Here is a 27596-nt window from a genome sequence, read left to right on the forward strand (position 1 = left end):
TTGGCTCAGCATTAGGTGAAGGCCATTTTAAAGAGAAAGGTCTTGCAGGCCCTGCGGAATTGGTCCAAACACCGCAGGGCCCGCACTTCCTCCCTGGGAGCTGGTTCCACAGTAGTGGAGCTGCAATAGAGAAGGCCCGTTCCCCAGTAGTCTTCAATTTGGCCTCCCTTGGCCCAGGGATATTCAGCTGGTTCTTTCTAAGAAAAATGATCTGCCATGGTATCAAAGCAGGCAGCTCATGTTTCCAAGTAATTAGTCCATTTTCCACAGAACTGGTCCACCTCTTCCTTAAAGTCTTGTATTTGTCTCTCAGATTCATTTGAGCTTCTTAAAACTTGTTTTACATTAAGGCTCAAAAAAGATATACTGTTTTTTTTCTTGCAGATAATCTCTAATTTCTATTTTTATTAACATTTTATTGTATATATATTTTTAAAAAACAAGATAGATGAAGAAAATAAAAGCAAACATGATGACATTATTGTCTTTTCCAGTGATTCTTGTCTTCTCTGGCACTGGCATTTCGAGGTTTAGTGCTTCTGAAAATGAAGATTCTCATTAACCATTTTGCCAATTAGCCATTGATGGACCCTCTACTCCATGAATCTGTCCAATCCCCTTTTATAGCTATCTATGCTTGTGACCGTCATTACCTCCACTGACAGTAAATTCTCCAATCTAATTACTTGTTAAGAAGTATGTCCCTTTGTCTATCCTTCATCCACTGCCTCAGGTGTCTCAGGTTCTGGGATGCTGGCATTTTGGCCACCCGGTCTTTACCTCAAGGACATTGCAAGGTGATTGTTGTTGTTTTTCCTAGCTCCAATTTTTGTCAGTAAATCAGTCTCTGCAGAACCTTGTAGGGGTGGGAGCTACATCTGATTGAGGCAGGAAATGTCTTGGAAGACAAATTCAATTTTTGCCTGAACATCTCTAGTGAGCCATTATTCCAGAGACAGGTGTGTAATGCTTTTAAATGCTACAGAGTAGCTGTCGTTTTTTGGCAGAGCTTGTGATATATGTCAAAACGAGTTCCAAAGTCACAGGAAAATGAAGAGGGCTTCTAGCTGCTGTCACAAACACAAACCACCTTGCCTCTGAACCTTTCCTCCTAGCAGTAAGGTGTACATGGTGGTTGAATACAGGGACAATTCAGAGTCTGGCCCTTTTCAAATTCAAGCCTTCTGTTGCAACACTCAGGGTTTAGTCACACATGCTAAATCAGCGGTCCCCAACCTTTTTGGCACCAGGGACCGAATTCATGGAAGACAAATTTTCAACGGACGGGGGAGGGGAGGGAGGGATGGATTTGGGATGATACAATTTGATGAGCCAGTTTGATACAAACTGATGACCCAGTTTGGTGTAGTGGTTAAGTGTGCGGACTCTTATCTGGGAGAACTGGGTTTGATTCCCCACTCCTCCATTTGCACCTGCTGGAATGGCCTTGGGTTAGCCATGGCTCTTGCAGGGCTGTCCTTGAAAGGGCAGCAGCTATGAGAGCCCTCTCAGCCCCACCCACCTCACAGGGTGTCTGTTGTGGGGGGGGGAGACGATATGGCAGATTGTAAGCTGCTCTGAGTCTCTGATTCAGAGAGAAGGGTGGGGTATAAATCCGCAATTCTTCTTCAATTGTGCATTTTATTTCTATTAGTTTGGTGTGGTAGTTAAGTGTGTGGACTCTTATCTGGGAGAACTGGGTTTGATTCCCCACCTCCACTTGCAGCTGCTGGAATGGCCTTGGTTCAGCCATAGCTCTCACATAGCTATCTTTGAAAGGGTAGCTTCTGAGTAGAGCTCTCTCAGCCCCACCTTCCTCACAGGGTGTCTGTTGTGAGGAAGGAAGGTAAAGGAGATTGTGAGCCACTCTGAGTCTCTGAAATTTGAAGTGGAGGGAAGGATATAAATCCAATGTCGTCTTCTTCCTTTTCATCTTCTTTTTTATTATTATTATTTGTAATATAATATGTAATATAATAATAATATGTAATATATAATGAAATAATTATACAACTCATGACCCAGGGGTTGGGGACTTCTGTGCTAAATAATGCAGTTTCAATCTACCTCAGAAACTGCAAGTGGATTTTGCCATGTCACACAGCAAAATCCAGCTGGAAAGTGCCTTGAAAGTGCATTATTTAGTGTGTGAGAGACAGCAACATCAGTGTGAGAAAAGAACTATTTGTGTTTTGGAAGTTTGAAGGACCCCCTCTCCCCCACCCCAAGTTTTAAAACTGTTTTTTCTTTCTCCCTGGAAGTGGCAGGGAGCTGGGTCAATGGCCTACTAGATTACATCTATACATATGCTAACAGCCCTGGTAGGAAAACAAACGAAAGAATTTGATGCAAGGAAGTCTCCAGGTAAGTCCTGGAGATTTCACAGAATGCCTTCCAGAAGGGCTCCCAGGGTGTGCCTGGGCAGACTTAGTCAAGGAGGTGGAGGGAGTGATGTAAAGTGGGTGGAGACAGGAGGTTAAGAAAAATTCCCTGCTAGGGAAAGTTGTTCTCTTTTTCCTTGGGAAGCTTGGCTGAGGAGACTGCTGTGCTTTGGACTGCAAGCAGGCAGCCATCTTTTTCTGACCAAGCGGTCTCCCGAGTAATGGGATGCAGATAGGAACCTTGTAACTCTTATTATTAGCGCCTGCCCTATTTTGACATCAGGGAATGTCCAGAGCAGAGAAAGGGGATTGCTGATAGGGTTGCCAAGTCCAATTTAAGAAATATCTGGGGACTTTGGGGGTGGAGCCAGGAGACTTTGGGGGTGGAGCCAAGATCAAGGCTGTGACAAGCATAATTGAACTCCAAAGGGAATTCTGGCCATCATATTTAAAGGGACAGCACACCTTTTCAATGCCTTCCTTCCATAGGAAGTAATGAAGGAGAGGGGCACCTTCTTTTGGGGCTCATAGAATTAGACCCCCTGGTCCAATCCTTTTGAAACTTGGGAGATATTTTGAAGAGAGGCACTAGATGCTGTACTGAAATTTTGGTGCATCTACCTCAAAAAACAGCCCCCCCAGAGCCCCAGATACCCGCGGATCAATTCTCCATTATTTTTTATGGGAATAAATCTCCATAGGGAATAATAAGCGTTCCCAGCAGACATTTCCCTCCCCTCCCCCCGCTTTCTGTCGACCCTGAAGCGGGGGAAGGGCCTCCAAACCGAGGGATCCCCTGCCCCCACCTGGGGATTGGCAACCCTAATTGCTGATTTTCTTTTGAAATCCATTTGCTGATCTAGAGCTGTGTTTCAGGAAGCTTGTAAATATTTTATTTTCACTAAATCTTTTTTTGACTTCGGAAGTTAGTTCTCAGTCTCTGTACCGCCCAGATCTCCCACCGTCTTGGGTGCATGTGGTTATTTCTCGAGGGGAGCCCCAAAGTTGTAATTGGTCTCCACGGTAACCAGGATCAGTTTGGGAAGGGGAGCTAGGAACTCTGCCCCTCCCCCCGCAAGGGTCGGTGGGGGCAGCAAGTTACCCGAGTGGAAGGAAGAGTTGGAAATGCCAAAGGTGGCGGCGGGTGGGGGGAGCAGGGCAGGGTCTGCAAGTAGAAAGCAGGCCTGCTCCATCACAGGGGGAGACATGATGCTCTTATGCCGCTGAAAACCACTATGCTCTTTTTGTTCCCCTGTATTTATGAGACAGAAATCCTGTGCCATAGTAAAATTTATTTAGAGCTCACGTCATCAGATGCACTGGAGCAGGGGTGTCAAACTCGTTTGTTATGAGGGCCGGATCTGAAATAAATGAGACCTTGTCGGGCCATGTTGGGCTGGGTCATGTGTGTTCCTATTTAAGATTAGGTAGCAGCGGGGAGGGGGTTTTGTAGAAAAAGCCTAGCAGGGACTCATTTGCATATTAGGCCACACCCCCTGACATCACCATCGTTTCACAGGGCTTTTTGGTAGAAAAAGCCCAGCAGGGGCTTATTTGCATATTAGGGCACGCCCCCATCACCAAGCCAGCCTGAACTGCATTCCTGTGAGTTCCTGCTCAAGAAAAGCCCTGGGTAGTAGAGATATAAACTTTATAAAGGACACAGGCAAACACAATTAAAGATTTTTTTAAAAAAACAAACCAACCTTAAAACATGCTAAAAACATTAGCACTTGTTGATCTTAAAGGTGTTTTCTTCGTGTTTCTCCCATGGGATCCAGGGAACTGGGCAAAGGAAGCTCTGGCTCTTTCCTTCCTTCACAGCAGTAACACAGAACAATTGTGGAGTGACGGTTGAAACAGAATATAGGAAAACACCCGACACTAGGCAATTAATAATAGAGTCCCATGCTGTAATATTTCAGCCAAATCCATGGGAAGACCCCAGGGACTTATTACTTCGTTTCAGTTGTTTCAATCTTCCACAGTGGTGTGGGCTCTTCAATCAAGTCAATCCAGATGTCAAACTAATCACAATTTTACTTCTGATTTTCTGCAATTAAGCAATATGTGAACCTCCTGCAGAAGTTCTTCCCAATCTCTTGATTTCTTATCTTATCCACTATTCATGAGCAATGCAATTAAGCCAACATTTCATCTCAGACGTCTCTGTTGTCAAGAGATCAGCTGTAATTCTAAGGGATCCCCAGACACCACCTGGGCATTGGCAACCCTGTATCTTCCCAGCAGTGTTCCCTCTAAACTGAGTTGGTGTAAGCCAGCTCAGATTTTTAACCTCCAGCTCACACAGTTTTGTCTTGGCTCAGGAAGGATGACTCCAGAGCACTCTGCAGTGGCTCACAACTTTAATGCCAGTAGCTCACACACTAGAATTTTTGTTTACAGGAATCTGCAGCTTAGAGGGAACATTGCTTTCCAGCAGGGGTAATTTTGTAGAAAAATAGGTGGTGGAACTCATTAGCATAACTCATTAGCATATGCCGCTCCCCCAGCCAAAAGCAATCCAATGCAAGAAAGGAGAACCCCGGGCGAGTGAGGCCTGCTTGGGCTAGCTAGAGATCCAGGCAGCCCAAGCAGGCCTCGCTCACCTGGGGCTCTCCTTGGCCACCCCCCCCCCAGTCAAAAGGTCAACTAGCCACCTGCTGCCCAAAATTACATAAGAAGTGGAGAAAGGGTGGTGTAGACTTCTCCAGGGGTTAATGAGGGCTGCTGGGGGCGTGGCAAAGCCCCTGGTGGCTGGCTGACTGCCCGCTCTCCTAATCCAGGGATTGTTATGCAGTTGCACCTACTATTCAATGCACAGGGTAGGTGGGAAGGAGGAGGGGGAACCCTCAGAAAGGTTCAGGAGCTGTGCTCCTGTGAGCTCCTGCTGAATCTGAGGCCTGCTTCCCAGACTCTACTAAGTGGTCAACAGCCTCTGCTCCAAACAGTAACACTTCATTACTGGGATAATCCTTTTCTATATTCTTTACCACAGCTGCAAAAGTGAAAAATACTCATTTTTGAGCACGGTGTCAGCAGACTCCGCATAGGAACATACGAAGCTGCCTTATACTGAGTCAGACCCTCGGTCCATCAAAATCAGTATTGTCTACTCAGACTGGCAGTGGCTCTCCAGGGTCCCAAGCTGAGGTTTTTCATGTGTATTTGCCTGGACCTTTCTTTAGTGGAGATGCCAGGGATTGAACCTGGGACCTTCTGCTTACCAAGCAGATGCTCACTGTCCCTCCCCACATAGAGAGGGATAGAGATACATGCATGTGAGGGCGCCTGAGCCCAAAGATCCACCAAGTTCTTCCCCAGAGAAACGACTGTTTGTTGTATCACATGTACCACGGCCGTGTTACCTTTCCCTCTTCTTGTGCCTTTTTTCTACAGCACTAACACATTTATTTGCCAGCATCAAGAAACCACTTGGGGAATCAATCCCAACGAAGGCTGTGAAAGCAAATGTCAGATTCCAGTAACATGAAATGAGAAATTGGAGAGTTCCAGCCGCTTTAAGTAAAAGATTGAGGGAGAGAAACAGACACTGAGAAGTCTGCCTGGAGAATCCAGATAATCTCTGTAAAGAGGAGCCAGAGGAACAGCAAATGACTTTGAAACATATCTCGTGGCTGAGCGAGGGCTATTTCTCAAGGCACACAAATGACTGCCTGGCTTCATATACAGCCCTCGGATGCTGAGCCAAGCACAATGAAGGAAAATATGTGAGTTTTTCAAAGCTTTCGGGGGAGAATAAAGCACCTGCAATTTTGTGGACTGGATCTTTCAGGGTGCCTTGATACAGTGGTATATTTTGTGTATTACACAGACTTTCTGGTGAATCCTAGCATGGCATATTTGGTGCAGTGATGTCACTTCCAGGTCTTCACTGGAAGTGATGTCATACCATTGGCATGATGCACAAGTGGCAGCGGGTGGGAGACCTGGTCTCTTCTACATGTTGTCCAGAGGTAGCATTCCAGGGAGCATTTTGGCCTCCAGCCATTGGGAAGAGGCAAGAAAGTTGGTCTCCCTGGGCAGAGGTCCTTCTATTCACAGAAACAGTCCAACAGATCCAAATGAATCCTAGAGCATCATGTTTGGCATGGTGATGTTATTTCTGGGTATTTTCCATAAGCGATATTAATGTCATTGGTGCAATGTCATCTCTGTTCCTTTCTTCTTCCACCGGTCTCTCTAGGCTGGCAATCCTAGAGATAGGGAGGCCTCATTTGGGGCAGGAGCTCACAGGAGTGGAACATGTGGAATTCTCTGCCACAGGAGGTGGTGGCGGCTACAAGCATAGACAGCTTCAAGGCGGGGTTAGATAAAAATATGGAGCAGAGGTCCATCAGTGGCTATTAGCCACAGTGTGTATATATATATATATTTGTGTGTGTGTGTGTGTGTGTGTGTGTGTGTGTATATATATATATATATATATATATATATATATATATATATATATATATATATATATATATATATTTGTGTGTGTGTATATATAATTTTTTTGGCCACTGTGTGACACAGAGTGTTGGACAGGATGGGCCATTGGCCTGATCCAACATGGCTTCTCTTATGTTCTCTAGATTTTATTGTGCTCTTTCTTTCTCACCCATTCACCTGAAAAAATACTTGCTTCTGGGCTCCATTGCTCAAACTTCCTGTGAGAATTTTGCTGAACTCTAAGGTTTGATGAATTTTCTAATATTTCCCCCCACAAAAAATGGGGAAATAACCAAAACATATAAAGCAGACGGATGGAAATCCTCATCATGCCACTGTGGCCACATCGAAGAAAGTAATTTTAAAAGTACGATGGGAGTAAGGTTTTATTATGACAATTATAATTCAAGAAGTGTTTTAAGGTAGATGCTGTTGATATAATTTAGTACTCCTTCCGGTGATTTCAGGGATGTGTGGCACATGCAAATGAGTTGTGCTAATGAGCTTTGGCACCACTACAGTTTGGTGTAGTGGTGAAGTGCATGGACTCTTATCTGGGAGAACCGGGTTTGATTCCCCACTCCTCCACTTGCAGCTGCTGGAATGGCCTTGGGTCAGCCATAGCTCTCGAAGGAGTTGTCCTTGAAAGGGCAGCTTCTGTCAGAGCTCTCTCAGCCCCACCCACCTACAGGGTGTCTGTTGGGGGGAAAGAAGATAAAGGAGATTGTAAGCTGCTGAGTCTCTGATTCAGAGAGAAGGGCGGGGTATAAATGTGCAATTCTTCTTCTTCTACAAAATGACCCCTGAAGATAGGGAATCCCAAGGAACAGCATTTGGGTGGGAGGTATTCGGGGCTGCAGCAAGAAGGGAGATTTGAGAACAATGCATACTATGAGTGGCCAGCCTTCTGCATGAGGAAAGGCTTTGGTGGATCCCAGTAGATGTCTTCTACAAAGACAGTGGTCCATCCTCTCAGTAGTAACTACCGAGATGGGCAAAACCTCTCCAGATAACTTCATTCGTTTATGTCTTTTATACTCCACTTTCATTCCCAATAGGGACCCGAAGTGACTCACAACATTCTCTCCTTCTCCATTTCTCCCTCAGAGCAGCCCTGGGAGGAAGGTTAGGCTGCAAGAACATAACTGGCTCAAGAGCTTACAAGTCCTGCTTCCTGAGAACTGGAGATGCCAAGGCCTGAACCTAGGAGTTTTTAGATACACCCCACTACTGAGCTCTGGATCCTCCATGCAGAAGTGATGACTTTCACTATGGTGATATCACATGTGACCACAGCTAAAGAGTGAATGAACACTTAATCATTTCTGTGGAGAACTTATAACTTACACGTTGCAGCCCTGTGAGCTGTAGAGGTCAGTGTTGATTTGAACCCAGCTGTCGCTTCCCCTTATTACTGCCTGCATTGATCCAAACGAGAGCCAGTTTGGTGTAGTGGTGAAGTGTGCGGACTCTTATCTAGGAGAACCAGGTTTGATTCCCCACTCCTCCACTTGCAGCTGCTGGAATGGCCTTGGGTCAGCCATAGCTCTGGCAGAGGTTGTCCTTGAAAGGGCAGCTGCTGTGAGAGCCCTCTCAGCCCCATCCACCTCACAGGGTGTCTGTTGTGGGGGAGGAAGATAAAGGAGATTGTGAGCCACTCTGAGAGAGTGGAGGGTGGGATATAAATCCAATATCATCTTCTTCTTCTGCATTGGCCATATGACGATGCCATGCTTCTGGGAGAGCTCTCTCAGCCCCACCCACCTCACAGGGTGTCTGTTGTGGGGGGGGAGTAAGATATAAGAGATTGTAAGCCACTCTGAGTCTCTGATTCAGAGAGAAGGGCGGGGTATAAATCTGCTTCTTCATGTGGAGGATGCCAAACTAAAGTTCATTCCAATTTTTGGCCAGTTTGTGTTTCATGAGGTAATTTTCATGAACTGAAGAGCCACCACAAACTTCCACAAATTTTGATGCAGTTCATGGTGGTTCATGAATAGCAGAAAGCAGGGTTTTAAATGACTCTATGCTCTGTTGTTGGCCCTCCAGAGGAACTGGTTGGCCACTGCGTGAGAGATGCTGGACTAGACGGAGCATTGGTCTGATCCAGCAGAGCTGTTCCTCTCAAGAGCAGTTTCTGTCAGAGCTCTCTCAGCTCCACCTACTTCACAGGGTGTCTGTTGTGCAGAGGAAAAGAGAAAGGCGATTGTAAGCCACTCTGAGACTCCTTCAGATAGTGAAGGGCAGGGGATTCATCTCCTCCTCCTCCTGTTTAAACTCCCCAATGAAATAAAAGGGATTAAAAGACCTCAGAACATAAGTGTCGTATTATTTTAATTAAAACATGTATATGTCACCTTTCCACTCAAATAGGGTCCCCAAAGTGGAAAAACCAAGTCATTAAAACATTAAAAATGTGCCCACTATCATCATTTGAGGGTTGAAAGAATTGGGAAGAATCAGCTGTACACCACTGAGGCAAAAATATTCTACTATGATAACAATTCTTGCTGGATTGGGGTGAATCCTGGAAATGATGATCAATAGACTTGCAAATGGTATCATTCCTGAGTGCTGCCCAATAACTGAATATAGTCATCCCATAATAAAATTAGTGGCTATTTTGAGAAAGGTAAATGGAAAACTGACATTAAACACAATCTGCCAGGAATTTCTTCTCCTCAAGCCTATGAAAATGAACGGGAGGCTCTTACAGTCTTCCTGGTGGAGGGGTAATCCCTATGGAGACAAAATTGCAAGCAAAGAGGAGGAATCCGCAGGGTTGTCTTCATTGGATGGCTTTGCTCTTAAGTTCGAAGTTCTGTTTCGTCATATAAAGGATTAATGTAATAAACCTGGGTATTTTTGCTCCCCATCTCCTTTGGGGTCTCCTCCACAGAATACGCACCCTCTAAAGCCTAGAAGAAAGAAACCAAAGAGTTCACTGCAGGAGAGAAGGCTTATATGTTTGACGACAACAACAGATCTCAATGGGTTCAGCTGAATCCATGCTGTTGATGCACAGTACTTACATAACATCTCATCAAGTTGCTCTCAGAGCAGTGCAAGCAGCGATATCCCATTGCTTCATTAAGAAAGCCCAGATTCTCTACTGTAAATGTATTTTGCATATCCATGATATGCATGCAAATTCAATAATGCTATATTAACCAGCGTCCTATTTTGGTTTAATTCTCAAACTTTACTTTGTATGTATGTTAAAATTCTCCAGTTAGAAGAAGATATTGGGTTTATATCTCGCCCTACTGGTTTTTATAGACGCTGTTACGAGAGTGGGCTATCATGTGATAACAGCAGCCTGGAAATTCCTTTCAGTTTATTCAAATGCGACTCTAAACAGGACAACAAACCTCAGCGACAATGCTGGATTAAACCCTATGGAGGCTCCTAGGCAGTCAAAATTTCAGGGGGCCCCTTGCAAATTATCTCAGAGTCAGAGCACCTGCCCCTCCACCTGTGGCCCCACTGCAGCCTGCAGGCACCTTCTCAAAAGTCCCTTTTACTGAGCTGCAGGGGAGAGGCAGAGAGAGGCAAACTTGGCGACAATGCCAGCAGCAGCTGCACCAGGCAAGTCGGGCAAAGAGCGGCTCAGTTGCTGGCTGCGCGTGCAGGCTGGGAGGGCTGGAAGCAGGGGGAAAACGGGAAGGGGGCTGGTCTGGGGCCCCTAAAGGCATGGGGGCTCATAGGCCAGTGCCTACCTGGCCTAATTGTTAATCTGGACTTGCTCAGGGAGGCAACAAGAGCCCCACTCCAGTGTGTGTGTGGGGGGGGGGGGGAGGTGGGACTGCCATGCGTCCAGTTCTACACCAGGACTCTTTTTTGTAGCAGGAACTCCTTTGCATATTAGGCCATGCCTGCTGATGTAGCCAATCCTCGTGGAGCTTACAGTAGGCCCGGTACTAAGAGCCCTGTAAGCTCTTGAAGCATTGGCTACATCAGGGGGCATGGCCTAATATGCAAAGGAGTTCCTGCCACAAAACTCCTCCTGCTTACGATTTCTAAAGAACTACAAATGGTGTTAGTGACCACAGAATCAACGCATGCCCACTGTTCCTTGTAGTTTAGTTCTTCATTGACATTTATGGCACTGTTCTCCCTCCCTCCCTTCCTCTCTCTCTCTCAGAGAGAACACTGTGTGGAAGCAAGCCACTGTTGCAGCTGGATGAAAAAAGAAACAGAAGACAAAGCATTTACCGCAAGGCTGGATGGCGTGTCGAACATTGGATTATCAAAGCCTTTGTCCATGGCTTCTCCCAAAGAATCCAGGTCATCCATCCGCTTCCATCGGGACAGCAAAGGCGCACAGGGGGAAGATCTAAGAAAAGACAGCCGTTAAATCGGTCTAGTGATGGGAAACGTGCAACCACGCCTTCCATGCTGTTCCTGCAAGAGGGTTCAAGCATTCTCCCATTGACTCAAGAGGACTGTCAAATGCAGGGTTGCCAACTCAGGGATAGGAAATTCCTGGAGCTTTGGGGGCAGAGCCTGGGAAGGATGGAATCTGGTGCAGAGAGGGAGCTCAGCAGGGATGCCGTGTCCACCCTCCAAAGCTGCCGTTTCCTCAGGGCTTTTTTTGTAGCAGGAACTCCTTTGCATATTAGGCCACACACCCCTGATGTAGCCAGTCCTGATTGGCTACATCAGGGGTGTGTGGCCTAATATGCAAAGGAGTTCCTGCTATAAAAAGCCCTGCTTCTTCTCCAAGGGAACTGATCTCTGTATTAATTAACTGTAATTAACTCTAATTCCAGGAGATCTCCAGGCCCTACTGGAAGGTTGGTAACCCTACAAAGTGGTGTGGTTAACAGGGGACTAAGGGCCACATGAAGAAAGATGCAGGGGGAAGGTGGTGGTATGTCCACAACCTGGGAAAGGTGTACCTCTGAATGCAGGTCTTGTGCACTGCAGGACTTTCAAGGGGACATGCATTTGGTTGAACTTCCCAAATAAGGAGGACATTGCTTTGGGTGGTTTGGCAACTAGCCTGAGCAGGGGTGGAATTCTAGCAGGAGCTCCTTTGCATATTAGGCCACACACCCAATGTAGCCAATCCTCCAAGAGCTTACAGGGCTCTTAGGCAGGGCCTACTGTAAACTCCAGGAGGATTGGTTAAATCAGGGGTGTGTGGCCTAATATGCAAAGGAGCTCCTGCTAGAATTCCACCCCTGAGCCTGAGACATCCACTGTCTTCTCCATGAAGCTGCCTCCTTTTGAGTCAGACCAACGTGACCAGTCACTGGCCATTGATCTTGTCTGCTCTGACCGGCAGCAGCTCTTCCCTGGTCCTTTGAGCAGGAGATGTCGGAGAATGAACTGGGGACTTTCTACAAGTGACACGGATGCCCTGTCGCTGAGCCACGACCTCACCCCTTCGCAAGCATTTCTGTGCAGCATGCAAAAATGGCCAGAAAGTGGTGGTGGAAAGACAGAAGTATTTGCACAATGTTCACCCAGCCCCATTTCAAATTAGCACCAGCGATAGCCAGTATGGTTTTCCTCAAAGAACTCTGGGAAGTGTAGTTTGGGATCCATGAAACCCACAGATTACACCTCAATCGTGCTTGGTTTCCATCAGGGCTTTTTTTGTAGCAGGAACTCCTTTGCATATTAGGCCACAGACCCTTGATGTAGCCAAGCCTCCAAGAGCTTACAGGGCTCTTCTTACAAGGGCCTACTGTAAGCTCTTGGAGGACTGGCTACATCAGGGGGTGTGGCCTAATATGCAAAGGAGTTCCTGCTACAAAAAAAGCTCTGGTTTAAGAACATAAGAGAAGCCTTGTTGGATCAGGTCAGTGGCCCATCCAGTCCAACACTCTGTGTCACACAGTGGCCAAAAAACCAAATGCCATCAAGAGGTCCGACAGTGGGGCTAGAAGCCCTTCCACTGTGCCTCCCCCATGCACAAGAATACAGAGCATCAGTGCCCCAGACAGAGAGTTCCAACAATAAGCTGTGGCTAATAGCCACTGATGGACCTCTGCTCCATATGCTTATCCAATCCCTTCTTGAAGTTGTCTATGCCTGTAGCCGCCACCACCCCCTGTGGCAGTGAATTCCACATGTTAATCACCCTTTGGGTGAAGAAGTACTTCCTTTTATCATTTCTAACCCGACTGCTCAGCAATTTCATTAAATGTCCACGAGCTCTTGTATTGTGAGAAAGGGGGAAAAAGCATGGGAAAAGCAATTGCTGAGTCCTGCAATCTCGCTAGAGGGTTTCTTGACTTCCTTTCTTGCCCTCTCTGCCATCACTCGGCTGGTAAACAAATCAACAAGGTAAGCTGAGTTCAGTTATCACTATCCCCGGATGAGTGACCAGAGGAACCTGCCACAGGTACCAGGTTGGGTTCTTGATTTGGGTGACCTATTTGTAATCCGCTTTCCTCCACACCATCTCCCCTTAAAAGGGAGAAGAGGGGTCTTTGTTTCAAAGGCAAGGCTAGTTTGCAAAGCCACCCCCCCCCCCCCCCGCCCACTGAGAAAAGAACACTCAAACGCAGGTTGGGAGTTTTATTTAGAAATTAAAACAAGGATACTCTTTTTATTGCTAGGAAATGCTAATCGTCTTGACACCGGCAAGGAAAACAAGCCGAGCCCCAGAGGTTTGCAGCCTGGTGGAAAAAGACCAGCGCTTAATGAACGGGAACAGCCGGAGCACAGAGCGCACGGAGCGTTGGCTTGCCAGCTGGTGGAACACACCGCAAGAGAGAGCGCAGATGACCCTGGGGAGTGGCGCAGGCGGAGCATCGGGGACTGCAGCTGGAAGCTTGCCGGGGGCAGGCGCAGCCACAAACAGGATTACACCTACGCGAGGTCTGCAGCATGTGTTGATGCAGTCCACGGAGGCTGCAGATCAGGGATCAGCGGCTGGTCAGTTTGGGGCACAGCACAGGGCTGGTTTGGCAGGCTCTTACTGGCTCTCTCCCTATCAGCTTGCCACTGCTGTCCATCATGGACTGGTGCTGAAGGATTCAAGGGAGCCCTTGTTTCCTCCCCAGGGCGATTCCCCCCAATCTGCTCTTCTTGCTGTTGCAACTGGAAAGGCCTTTGAAGAGGCAAAGGAGCCTCTAAACAGAGAATTTCTGCATGCCTTTCCCCTTGCACTAACCCAGGGGTGTCGAACTCATTTGTTATGAGGGCCAGATCTGACATAAATGAGACCTCGAGGGGCTGGGCCATGTCAGGTTGGGCCGGGTCATGTGTGCACCTATTTATGATTAGGTAGTAGAGAGATAAATTTTTTAAAGAATACAAACACAAATACATATTTTTTAAAAATTTAAAGCATGCTTAAAACATTAGCATTCATTGGTCTTAAAGGTGGTTTCTTTGTATTTCTCCCATGGAATCCAGGGAACTGGGCAAAGGAAGCTCTGGCTCTTTCCTTCCTTCCCCAGGGTCTGGGAGGAGGGGGAGCTCAGTCAATAGAAGGAAGAGAAGTTTAGTTCAGTAGCTCCGCTATGTGATTGAGAGAGCCTGGCAAAGCATGCCATTTCTCCCATCTTCTTCTCCAAGGGAGGAGCCTCAGCCAATGGAAAAAATAGAGGTTTTGCTCTGTAACTCCTGTGCAGTTGAGCAAGCCTGGCAAAGCAAGCTGTTATGCAGAAGGAAGCAAGAAAAAGGAAGAAGGAAGCAGATAACAGCCAGTTGCTCAGGGGCCTGATAGGAGCACTTCAGGGACCTGATTCAGCCCCCGAACCTCATGTTTGACACCCCTGCACTAACCTTGTCCCTCACCGCTTGCCTCTCCTCTGGCATGCTTTTGACCTTTTGGAAAAACATCAGTAGTAGGAATATCACTATAGTGTCTCAACAGTATAGGCTGGACAGTCCAGGCTAGCCTGCTTTTCCCAGATCTTGGAAGGTAAGGAGGGTGAGCCAGATCTCGAAAGCTATGGAGGGTGAGCCAGATCTTGGAATCTAAAGAGGGTGAGCCAGATCTCGGAAGCTATGGAGGGTGAGCCAGATCTTGGAATCCAAGGAGTGTGAGCCAAATCTTGGAAGCTAAGGAGGGTGAGCCAAATCTTGGAAGCTAAAGAGGGTGAGCCAGATCTCGGAAGCTATGGAGGGTGAGCCAGATCTTGGAATCTAAAGAGGGTGAGCCAGATCTCGGAAGCTATGGAGGGTGAGCCAGATCTTGGAATCCAAGGAGTGTGAGCCAAATCTTGGAAGGAAGGAGGCTGAGCCAGATCTTGGAAGTTAAGGAGGGTGAGCCAGATCTCGAAAGCTAAGGAGGGTGAGCCAAATCTTGGAAGCTAAAGAGGGTGAGCCAGATCTCGGAAGCTATGGAGGGTGAGCCAGATCTTGGAAGCTAAGGAGGGTGAGCCAAATCTTGGAAGCTAAAGAGGGTGAGCCAGATCTCGGAAGCTATGGAGGGTGAGCCAGATCTTGGAATCTAACAAGGGTGAGCCAAATCTTGGAAGGTAAGGAACGTGAGCCACATATTGGAAGCTAAAGAGGGTGAGCCAGATCTTGGAAGGTAAGGAGGGAGAGCCAGATCTCGGAAGCTATGGAGATTGAGCCAGATCTTGGAATCCAAGGAGTGTGAGCCAAATCTTGGAAGGAAGGAGGCTGAGCCAGATCTTGGAAGTTAAGGAGGGTGAGCCAGATCTCGAAAGCTAAGGAGGGTGAGCCAAATCTTGGAAGGTAAGGAAGGTCAGCCAAATATTGGAAGGTAAGGAGGGTGAGCCAAATATTGGAAGCTATGGAGGGTGAGCCAGATCTTGGAAGGTAAGGAGGGTGAGCCAGATCTCGGAAGCTATGGAGGGTGAGCCAGATCTTGGAATCCAAGGAGTGTGAGCCAAATCTTGGAAGGAAGGAGGCTGAGCCAGATCTTGAAGTTAAGGAGGGTGAGCCAGATCTCGAAAGCTAAGGAGGGTGAGCCAAATCTTGGAAGGTAAGGAAGGTCAGCCAAATATTGGAAGGTAAGGAGGGTGAGCCAAATCTTGGAAGCTAAGGAGGGTGAGCCAGATCTCGGAAGCTATGGAGGGTGAGCCAGATCTTGGAATCTAACAAGGGTGAGCCAAATCTTGGAAGGTAAGGAACGTGAGCCACATATTGGAAGCTAAAGAGGGTGAGCCAGATCTTGGAAGGTAAGGAGGGAGAGCCAGATCTCGGAAGCTATGGAGATTGAGCCAGATTTTGGAATCCAAGGAGTGTGAGCCAAATCTTGGAAGGAAGGAGGCTGAGCCAGATCTTGGAAGTTAAGGAGGGTGAGCCAGATCTCGAAAGCTAAGGAGGGTGAGCCAAATCTTGGAAGGTAAGGAAGGTCAGCCAAATATTGGAAGGTAAGGAGGGTGAGCCAAATATTGGAAGCTATGGAGGGTGAGCCAGATCTTGGATGGTAAGGAGGTGAGCCACATCTTGAAAACTATGGAGGGTGATCCAAATGTTGGAAGCTACAGAGGGTGAGCGAAATCTTGGAAGCTAAGGAAATGAAAAGGAAAGGAAAGGTCCCCTGTGCAGGCAGCAGTCGTTTCCGACTCTCGGGTGATGTTGCTTTCACTACATTTTCACGGCAGACTTTTTACGGGGTGCTTTGCCATTGCCTTCCCCGGTCATCTACTCTTTCCCCCCCAAGCAAGCTGGGTCCTCATTTTACGAACCTCGGAAGAATGGAAGGCTGAGTCAACCTCAAGCCGGCTACCTGAAAACCCAGCTTTCATTGGGGATCGAACTCAGTTTGCGAGCAGAGCCTATGACTACAGTACTGCAGCTTTAACACTCTGCGCCACGGGACTCTTATTAGAAGCTAAGGAGGGTGAGCCAAATCTTGGAAGCTAAGGAGCGTCATCGCTTGGATGAGGGACCACCAAGGATGTTAAAAAAAATAAATTAGGAAATCCAGGGGTTGTTATGCAGAGACAGGCAATGATAAACCACCTCTGAACATCTCTTGCCTTGAAAATCCTATGGAGTTGCCACAAGTTGGCTATGATTTGTCAGCCAAATGGCCTTGACCTGGATGGCCCAGGCTAGCCTGATCTCATCAAAGCTCAGAAGCTAAGCGGTGTCAGCCCTGGTTAGTACTTGGATGGGAGACCACCAGGAAGGCCAGGGTTGCTATGCAGAGACAGGCAATAACAAACCACCTCTGGTCATCACTTGCCTTGAAAACCCTTTGGGGTTGGCATAATCAGCTGCGACTTGACAGCAAATAGATAGGGAGAAGCTGAAGGGAAGAAAATCTTGTAACAGGTCATTTTAAAAAAAAACTCTCTTCCAACAGCACATTCAAACGAATCAGTTTTCTTCTCATCAGCTTTCGTATATATATTTGCTTTCAAATATTTGCTTCCTATATATTGCTCCTCCTCCTCCTCCCATGGGTGGTATCCTGACACGCAGTTCTCCCATTTGTGGTCTAAAAATGCTAGGAAGCCAGCACCACATATGGCCGAGGACCGACCTACCTGAGGGACCGTCTCTCCCCGTATGAGCCCCAGAGAGCACTGAGGTCAGTAGGGAAAAACAGATTGACCATCCCTGGGCCAAAAGAAGTTAAACTTCAGAATACCCGCACACGGGCCTTTTCTACCGCGGCCCCATATCTTTGGGAATCAGCTCCCAGAGGAGGCGCGGGCCCTGCGGAGCCTTGATCAGTTCCGCAGGGCCTCCAAGACCACCCTCTTCAAGCTGGCATTTATGAATTGCTGAATTATAAGTGTGTAACAAAGGAAAACGCCAAAACGGTCCGGTTCAGGGACCTTGTTATTATTAGGTCAACTGACAGAGATAGCGTCAAACAACAATGTTACTGTCAGACTTACTGTCAGATTTAGATTTAGTAATGTTTTAATTAAGTATTGATCGCTTTTAATATGCTAATTTTAATGTTTTATACTGTATTGTTATTCATGGATACTGTTAGCCGCCCTGAGCTGCTTTGGTGGGGGAGGGCGGGATACAAATAAAATTTACTTTTTACTTACTTACTTACACATGATTTTTCTTAATAGATCATCTAACCTTGGCCTGAACAGATGCTAAGCAGGGTCTCAGATGCTAAGCAGGCTCAGTCCTGGTTAGCACTTGGATGGGAGACCACCAAGAATGCCCAGGGTCGCTACACAGAGGCAGCCAATGGCAAACCACCTCTGGTCAATCTCTTGCCTTGAAAACCCTACAGGGTTGTGTAAGACTGCCAACCTCCAGGTAGGTCCTGGCAGGGGTCATTTTGTAGAAAAATAGGTGGCGGAGCTTATTAGCACAACTCATTAGCATATGCCGCCACCACCACCCCAGCAAAAAGCAACCCAATGCAAGAAAGGAGAGCCCCGGGCAAGTGAGGCCTACTTGGGCTGGCTAGAGATCCAGCCAGCCCAAGTAGGTCTTGCCTCACCTGGGGCTCTCCTGGGCTGCCCTCCCCCACTCCGTCCAAAGGCCAGCAAGCCACCCGCTAACCAAAATCACATAAGAAGTGGATAAAGTGTGATGCGGGTTTCTCCAAGGGTTAATGAGGACCACTGGGGGAGTGGCAAAGCGCCTGGTGGCTGGCTGGCTGCCTGCTCTCCTAATCCAGGGATTGTTATGCAGCTGCACCTACTATTCAATGGACAAGGTAAGTGGGAGGGAGGGGGGGGGAACCCTTAGAAAGGTTCTGGAGCTGCACTCCTGTGAGCTCCTGCTGAATCTGAGGCCTGGGTCTTGGAGATCTCCCGCTATTACAACTGATCTCTAGACAACCAAGATTTGTTCCCCTGGAGAAAATGGCTGCTTTGGAGGGTGAAATCTATGGTGCTGTGCCCTGCTGAGGTCCCTCCCCTCCCCCAGCTCTACCCTCCTCAGGCCTCACTCCCCAAACCTCCAGTTATTACCCCAGCCAGTGCTGGCAACCCTAAGGTTGCCGTAAGTCAGCTGTGACTTCATGGCATTTTCCACCACCACCACCAATCATCTCTCTTACCTCAGTATCCCTTTCTTGTAGAGGAGCAGGACAGTTCCAAAAAGCAGCAGCAGGATAAGGAATGAGCCAATCAGCATCGCAGCTGTAGTCACACGGCTATGGGAGCCTGCTCCTTGAGTGCTCCAGTAATTGCCCGTGGCAGCTTGCAAGGAGCCTCTCACAATGCCAAAGGACTCTCCTGTAAAAGTCATAAAAATATTATAGCTCCCAATCAGGGCTTTTTTTCTGGAAAAAGAGGTGCTGGAACTCTCAAGAGGAAAGAGCAGGTGCCCCTCATGGACTGTTAAACGGCGCTTTTTTGTGGCAGGAACTCCTTTGCATATTAGGCCACACCAGGGCTGGATTAACAATTTGGCCAAGTAGGCACTGGCCTATGGGCCCCCTTGCCTTTAGGGGCCCTGGGCCAGTTTCCCTCCTCAGTTTCCCCCCTGCTTTCAGCCCTCCCAGCCTGCACACGCAGCCAGCAACTGAGCCACTCTTTGTCCGGCTTGCCTGGTATGTCTGCTGCTGGCGTCGCCACCAAGTTTGCCTCTTTCTGCCTCTCCCCTGCAGCTTTGTCAAAGGGGCTTTTGAGGAGGTGGCTGCAGCAGAGGCCATGGGTGGTAGGGCGGGCACGCCAACTCTGAGATAACTTCTAATGGGGACCCCAAGATTTTGACTGCCTAGGGGCTTCCACAGGGTTTAATCCGGCACTGGGCCACAAACCCCTGATGTAGCCAGTCCTCCAAGAGCTTACAGTAGGCCTGTAATTAGAGCTGTGTAGGTTCTTGGGGTGATTGGCTACATCAGGGGTATGTGGCCTAATATGCAAAGAAGTTCCTGCTACCAAAAAAAGCCCTGCTGTTAAATATTTTTTGAGAATTTTGTTTCCACAAAGAGGTTCCGGAACTCCATTTCACAGTATTCCCCCAGAAAAAAGGCCCTGGCTCCCATCAGCCACTCAGTTTGTTTCCCTGGAGTAAATAAACCTTAGGGAGTACATGGCCCTCTCAGTTGCTCCTCTCCTCTCCTACTGCTTTGTTCTTCCCCAGGGTAATTGCTATTGCCAAAGAGTGGCAATTATCCCTGAGGGGAATAGCAGACGTTAACCTTCCCCTGTCCTGCTCCCCATTCAACGCTGCCACTTCAATGCTCTTTCGATGAAACAGAAAAAGAACACTGTGGGACTGCCCAGTATTTACGTGTTCATTTGTTCACTCACTATCTTGGCAGATGCTTTTTTAAAAAAGTATAAGAGTAGCTAATGACAGGGTTTTTAAAAAAAATAAACTATAAAAACCAATCAATACAATAATGACACTTACAAATCCATAGCAGCAGCAAGTTCAAACAAATTCTCTTTCAGGTCTGGAATACAATTTGCCTTCCACCCAACACTTATTGGGAAAATGCACTCTTAGCTGAGGAGATCTGCTGAACTTCTCTTGTGCTGCTTCCGTGAGGCGGCTGGGAAATCCAGGTCCTACTTTAAACTGCCACCTCACATTGGCTTTCTTACTTTACAAGGCTATTGTAAAGATTGCTGAGATAATGACTGCCAAGTCCCCAAGAAGAAAAAGGCTTTTTCTCACCTCCCTCAGACTGAAACCAGACATCTTATACAAGCAAAACAAAGAATGTACTTGTGTCCATGATCCCACAGGAAGAAGACAGTAGATTTATATCCCGCTCTTCTCTCTGAATCAGAGTCTCAGAACAGCTTACAATCTCCTTTATCTTCTCCCCCCACAACAGATACCCTGTGAGGTAAGTGGGGCTGAGAGAGCTCTCCCAGAAGCTTTCAAGGACAACTCTTGAGAGGGCTATGGCTGGCCCAAGGCCATTCCAAGCAGCTGCAAGTGGAGGAGTGGGAATCAAACCCGATTCTCCCAGGTAAGAGTCCGTGCACTTAACCACTACACCAAACTAGCCCCCTAGAATTTTCTCTTCCTATTCCCCCCTCACATGCCAGTCCCGATGCATGGCATCTTGAATCCTCAAAATGCCATCATTTACTGTTGGTTCCTGGTACCCACATTTCCAGCCATTTCCTCCAATGTTCTCTGAGAGCATTCATCAAGGCTTGCTGCTTGAGCCAGTGAGACTACAGCAGCCAAATTAGTCCAAGCTGTGCTTAAATGAAAAGTCAGGAAGGGCAAAACTGAAAAGTAATGCCTGACGCACCCAAACAGTAGAACAACGTGCACTTTAAAATGGTACTGAAATGCTTTCTGTGCTGCTCCCAGCACGTCCTGTTTTGCACTGGCACACCCAAGCAAACAGAAGCACTCATATGCATGCCTGGTCATTGTTCTTGTATCATTCTACCTATAACACAAGTCACAAAAATGTATAACATTAATTATAGAGTGTACACAAAAACGAATTTTAAAACATGTCTGAATATCAGACTGCATACATTTTGCAAACAAAATACAATTTCACATATGCATTTGATGGATTTCCAATAACCACAATACTCATATGCATTTTGGCCTCAGGGGCCTTCCTCAGTGGTCAATATATTAAATGGTACGAAGACACACATCCGGGAATAAAAATGACAATAGGCCAGGAGTTGCTTCTTATATGATGCGTGATTGCTTTAAATTGTATAAAGTAAGCCATAGCTGGATAATCCTGAAAACTTCACACACACATCGGAATGTTCACCTTTATGGCTCTCTGGTGCAGAGGATCTAATATCACTGGATGTGAGACAACACCATCAAAAGCAATGTGTGTCTTTGTACCATGGTATATATTGACCACTGAGGAAGGCCCTTAGGGGCCGAAACATGTATGGGTATTGGAAGCCCATCAAATGCATATTTGAAATCGTATTTTGTTTGCAAATTTTATGCAGTCTGATATTCAGACAAAATGTTTTAAAATTCATTTTTGTGCACACTCTATAATTAATGTATACATGTTTGTGACTTTAGTTATAGACAGCTTACTCTCTATTACACTGATTAAATTTCCAAATAACTATATGGATAAAAGAATGTTATACTTCTGATTACTATTCTTTTGATCACCTTTGTTGTGTGTTTTTTATTATTTACATTATGTAAATTATGTATAGGAGAGCCAGTTTGGTGTAGTGGTTAAGTGTGCAGACTCTTATCTGGGAGAACCGGGTTTGATTCCCCACTCCTCCACTTGCACCTGCTGGAATGGCCTTGGATCAGCCATAGCTCTGGCAGAGGTTATCCTTGAAAGGGCAGTTTTTGTGAGAGCTCTCTCAGCCCCACCCACCTCACAGGGTGTCTGTTGTGGGGGAGGAAGGTAAAGGAGATTGTGAGCCACTCTGAGATTCGGAGTGGAGGGTGGGATATAAATCCAATATCATCTTCTTAAATAGTGAATTATGCCAATGTTATGATTGCATTTTATATATCATGATTTTTTAAAGTATTTAATTGTTTAATTTTAAGTTTGGTGATGGATGTATTAATGGGTTTTATCCTTTTTAAAGTGGCTTATGTTATATTTAAGGTACTAAATTGTATCCTGTTTTACATTCAATAAAAACCTTGTTCTTGGGGGGGGAGGAAATTTGGTTGAGTCCCCCCCCCCTTTTTTTGTTCTTGTATCACTCTGTCTGATCACAAAAGAGGTATACAAGTTCTGAGCACACCAAGCTATTCAAGGCCAGATGAATGAACTGGTGGATATTGTAACTCTGCCTGCAAGAGGATCTGGGATGGAAAGGGTCAAGAGAATTCTCTCGCTGGGGTTGGCAGTTGTGGCAGTTGGCTCCACCCTCTCATGGGTGAGATGTTCAACCTTTTTGGCCCTTGCCTGCCTTCTGTCTTTCATCTCTCTCACCTGGGCTTGGAGCTGTAGTGACCTTTTTTTTTTGGTTACCATAATTTTTATTTTCAGAGTATGTACATAAAGCAAAATGCAAAATCCTTAGAATGTGTTCCATCTAGTGACGTGAAAATTACAATACAATTATAATATAAATGCAAATTTAAATAATAATCACAAAAATAAAAATACAGATACTAGTAGTCATAAGCAGCACCCCCCCCCCCCCCAGTATTTGTTATACCCTTCATTTATATCTGTTAACATTAGATATTGAATACAGATAGTAGTTGTTAATAATAGTCGGAATTTCTCCTTGCATTGTTAGGTAGTCAAGTATAGGTAACCATGTTGCTTCGAAAGAAGTATATCCAGAGGTATTTGCTATAGATTTTATGACAATAATCTTGCTCATAATATAGATTTGCCATAACTTTTTATGCCAAAGTTCTAATGTGGGTTTTCGTGTATCCTTCCAGAGCAATGCTATTGTTGCTTTAGCTGCGTACAGTAGCAGTGCTATTGTCTTTTTTACAATGGATGGAATTGACTCATTTGGGTGGAAATTCAGTAAAAGTGATTCTGGGGAGATCTCAATCAAATAACCTGTAATGTTTTGAATTTGTTTTATAATTATATATGTATCAATGGGCAATATATCCAGCAATGCAAATATGAACCTATTTCATTACACTGTTTCCAGCATCTTGGTGGTTGATTTGGTATAAAATGTGCTAGTTGGTGCAGTGTATGATACCAGAAAGATATTATTTTTAGCGTTTGAAATTTAATTTCCAAGACAAATGATAAGGTTTCCTAATTGTTCCAAATTTGATCCCAGACTTCTGTAGATAGTGTTGTTTTGCATAATTGTTGCCATTTGTGTCGGTAGGGTACTTTTTGATTGTCTCTAAGGCTAAGTATGGCTTGGTAGGATTGTGTTAAAAAGCCTTTATGGTTGGAGAGGGAATTTTGTATAGTTTTTTCAAAAAGAGTTAATGGTTGCTTAACTATTGAATTAAGTTTAATAGTCTCTGCGAGACTCCTAATTTGAAAGTAAGTCAGCCACAAGATTCGAAAATGTAATTTTGCTTCTAATGCATTTTTGTCCATAAACTTTTTTTTGTGGGTTAAATCATCTGTAGTGACCTTTTTGAAGTAAATTAAATGAACCTACATGAATATTTCATGTAAGACGTGCTTCTAGTTTTTTTAAGTAAAATTTCTTTCTCTTGTTACCAGTGGAGTCAGGTCATCTTTGTAATTTGTTTGAACAGCGTTTTCCTCTTAACCAGAAAATGTGGAAGATTAGGGATAGAGGAGTACAAAAAAAAAAAGGTATCTGTTGGGTTTGGATATACTGAACTTGGAAAATATCAGTATTTTCCAATATTCTTAAATCCCAATATTGGCATGGCACTGGGATTTGGGGATTTTTTGGCAAACCAAAAATTTTAAGCTCCATTATACCCTACGGGGACTAAATCAGGATCCAGCTCAGTAAATAGCCAAAAAAATACAGGTGAGGTATTTTTCAGGTATTTATTCAGTTCGGGTTTTTTACTTAATGCACACCCCTAATTGGGGATATTGCATAAAGCTTCCGTGCTTCCAAGGTAAATGATTTTTAGCATTTAACCCAATTTGAATATCTGCTCATTTCATCAAGGTAGGCCAAGTCCCTGGACAGGGTGGGAAATCCCCTGCCCCTCTCTCTTCCCATTGTATGCCACCATTTTGAGCGGGAGTTGGATGCCAACTGCAGCATTACATCGCTTCTGATTAAAAATGGAAGTGAAAAAAGGATAGCTCTAGGGGTCGCCAGAAACTTTATGGTAAAACCACAGTTTCCTGAAATTCCTAGAACTATCTATGTCACTTCCATGTTTTAACCAGATTTAAAAAAAACACAAGTGACACAGAGTAGCTCTAGGGATCACAAAAAAACTTCATGGTAAAGCCATAGACCTTCTGGAAATGTCTAGAGCTATCTATATTTTTTACCAGAAGTTATGTGATGTCACAGCCAGCACTGCCCCCCATATCCCCGCCCACAGACTTCCCATTAAGCAGGGCTGCCAGGTCCCCCATGGCTGCCAGCGGAGGAAGAGAAGAGAAGGTTGCCAGATCCAGGCTAGAAAACTCCTGGAGATTTGGAGGTGGAGTCTGGGAAGAACATGGACCTCAGTGAGGTACAATGCCATAGAGTCCACCTTCCAAAACAGCCATTTTCTCTAGGAGAACTGATCTCTGTAGTCTGGAGATGAGCTCTAATTCCAGGAGATCCCCAGGTCACACCTGGAGGTTGGCATCCCTACTACTAAGGTAGACGTTGCTTCTTGAGTAATTATCATTGGAGGAACAGTGGCTGGGAGGGGGGGACACTATAGAGCAGGGGTCCCCAACCCCCAGGCTGTGGACCAGTACCAGTCTGTGGCCTGTTAGCATCCAGCTGTGAGTTGTATAATTATTTCACACAGTGGCTCACAATCTCCTTTACCTTCCCCCACCACAACAGACACCCTGTGAGGTGGGTGGGTCTGGGAGAGCTCTCCCTAGAAGCTGCCCTTTCAAAGACAACTCTGTGTTAGATATGGCTGACCCAAAACCATCCCAGCAGCTGCAAGTGGAGGAGTGGGAATCAAACCCAGTTCCCCCAGATAAGAACCACCACACCAAAATAAAGTGCACAATTGTATCATCCTGAAACCATCTTCCCGCCCCCTGCTCCATGGAAAAATTGTCTCCCACAAACTGGTCCCTAGCGCCAAAAAGCTTGGGGACTGCTGCTATAGAGAATCTTCTCATTACAGCCAGTGTGGTGCACTAGTCTGAACATCAGAGAGCCAGTTTGGTGTAGAGAGCCAGTTTGGTGTAGTGGTTAAGTGTGCAGACTCTTATCTGGGAGAACCAGGTTTGATTCCCCACTCCTCCACTTGCACCTGCTGGAATGGCCTTAGGTCAGCCATAGCTCTGGCAGAAATTGTCCTTGAAAGGGCAGCTGCTGTGAGAGCCCTCTCCAGCCCCACCCACCTCACAGGGTGTCTGTTGTTGGGGAGGAAGGTAAAGGAGATTGTGAGCCGCTCTGAGACTCTTCAGAGTGGAGGGCGGGATATGAATCCAATATCTTCTTCTAAATCCAATCTTACTAGATTGTGGGAGATGCTGGTTCAAATCCCTACTCTGTCATGGAAGCTTGCTGGGCTGACTTCAGGCCAGTCACCAAGCGCATTCACACTACACTAAATAATGTGTTTTGCAACTAGATTTTTACTGTGTAAGAATAGCAAAAATCCTGCTGTAAAATGCATTATTTAGTATAGTGTGAACCATTGTTCCTACTAACCTGAGTTAGTGTGAGCTAGCTCACAGTTTTTTAGTCTCTGGTTCATATATTTTTGTCTTAGCTCAGGAAAAATGGCCCCAGAGCAAACTAATTTATGCGGTAGCTCATGACTTTAATGCTACTAGCTCACAAAGCAGAATTTTTGCTCAAATGACTCCACAGCTTAGGGGGAGTATTGGTGTGAACACACCCACTGTCTCACACAGGGCTGTAGTTCAAGAGATAAAATGGAGGAAAGGAGAGCAGTTTGTGCTGCTTTGACTTCTTTGCGTAAAAATGTGTATGGGTCAAGTGCCTAAAAGTCACAGCCAACTTATGACAACCCCAGGAAGGGGCTTCTAAGGCAAACGATGAAGCAGAGGTGGTTGGTCATTGTCTTCCTTGGAGGCCTCCCTTCCAAATATCAACCCTGCTTAAGGTTTGAGAATTGGGGTGGTCAGGCTATACCAAGGGTGTTGAACTCATTTGTTATGAGGGCCGAATCTGACATAAATGAGACCTTGTCGGGCTGAACCATGTCGGGTTGGGCTGGGCCATGTGTGTACCTATTTATGATTAGGTAGCAGAGATATAAACTTTATAAAGGACACAGACAAGCACAAGATTTTTAAAAAAAAACCTTAAAACATCCTTAATATTAGCACTTGTTGGTCTTAAAGGTACTTTCTTTGTATCTCTCCCATGGGATTTAGGGAACTGGGCAAAGGAAGCTCTGGCTCTTTCCTTCCTTCCCCAGGGAACCGGGAGGGGGAGGAGCCTCAGCCAATAAAAGGAAGAGAGGTTGGCTCAGTAGCTCTGCTGTGCAATGGAAAGGGCCTAGCAATGCAAGCTACCCGCCTTCCTCTCCAAAGCAGGAGCCTCAGCCAATGGAGAAAATAGAGGTTTTGCTCTGTAACTCCTGTGCGATTGAGAAAGCAAGTTATGCAGAAGGAAGCAAGAGAGAGGGAGAAGGAAGCAGATGACAGCCAGTTGTTCGGAGGCCTGACAGAAGCCCTCCAGGAGCCTGATTTGGCCCCTGGGCTGCATGTTTAACACCCCTGGGCTATACCATCCCATGTTCGTTCCAGGATAAATAAACAAACTTAGTGGTGACCAGCATTTGGAACTCCTTGCCCTGGGACATTATATGGTCCCTCTCTTTGTTAGATCCAGAGGAGTTAGTCATGTTAGTCTGTTGCTGCAAAATAGTAAACAGTCCAGTAGCACCTTTAAAACTAATACTATTTATTGAAGCACAAGCTTTCAAGAAACACAGTTCTCTTTGTCAGATGCTACAATAAAATGTGTTAGTCTTTTTTTTTTTTTTTGGTTTTTTAATGTTTTATTCAATCGAAAAACAGCATACAAAGAGTTACAACATTTGTAATCTTACAAGCGAACGGAAAAGAGGAAAAAAAAGAAAAAAAAGGCAATAATATATACTGCTGTGATTATTAGTCATAGTCGTCCTTGAGAAGGGTCATCTGTAGTTTTATATCCGCAATTGGCAATTTTAACCAAACTCACAAAGTTCTCATTCTAAATATTTCATACAAGAAACCAAATTGTATATAATTTAACATTAATAATAAGGAATTTGTCAAACATTTAATTTACTAACACAGATTCTTGCCTGTTTCCCTCATACCATCTATAAAATTTCTCCCACTTCATTTTGGCCTCTGATTCAGAGTCCCCTTTCAACAAACTC

At 45.8% G+C, this 27596-nt stretch overlaps 1 protein-coding gene across 1 annotated transcript in view; it reads right to left on the reverse strand.

The window, feature by feature from the left end:
• Positions 1-9153: 9153 nt before the first annotated feature.
• The window catches only part of AMN (amnion associated transmembrane protein), a 131384-nt gene continuing 112941 nt past the window's right edge, over positions 9154-27596 (reverse strand). The window contains exons 10-12 of the mRNA XM_060261968.1: positions 18763-18940; positions 11052-11172; positions 9154-9754 (exon numbers count right to left, since the gene is read on the reverse strand). Coding sequence (XP_060117951.1) covers positions 9644-9754; positions 11052-11172; positions 18763-18940 — 410 coding nt within the window. The 3' untranslated portion in view covers positions 9154-9643. The remainder of the gene's footprint in view (positions 9755-11051; positions 11173-18762; positions 18941-27596) is intronic.

Source organism: Heteronotia binoei, chromosome 21 (assembly GCF_032191835.1).
Source record: "Heteronotia binoei isolate CCM8104 ecotype False Entrance Well chromosome 21, APGP_CSIRO_Hbin_v1, whole genome shotgun sequence".
In the NCBI taxonomy this organism is placed as follows: Eukaryota; Metazoa; Chordata; class Lepidosauria; order Squamata; family Gekkonidae; genus Heteronotia; species Heteronotia binoei.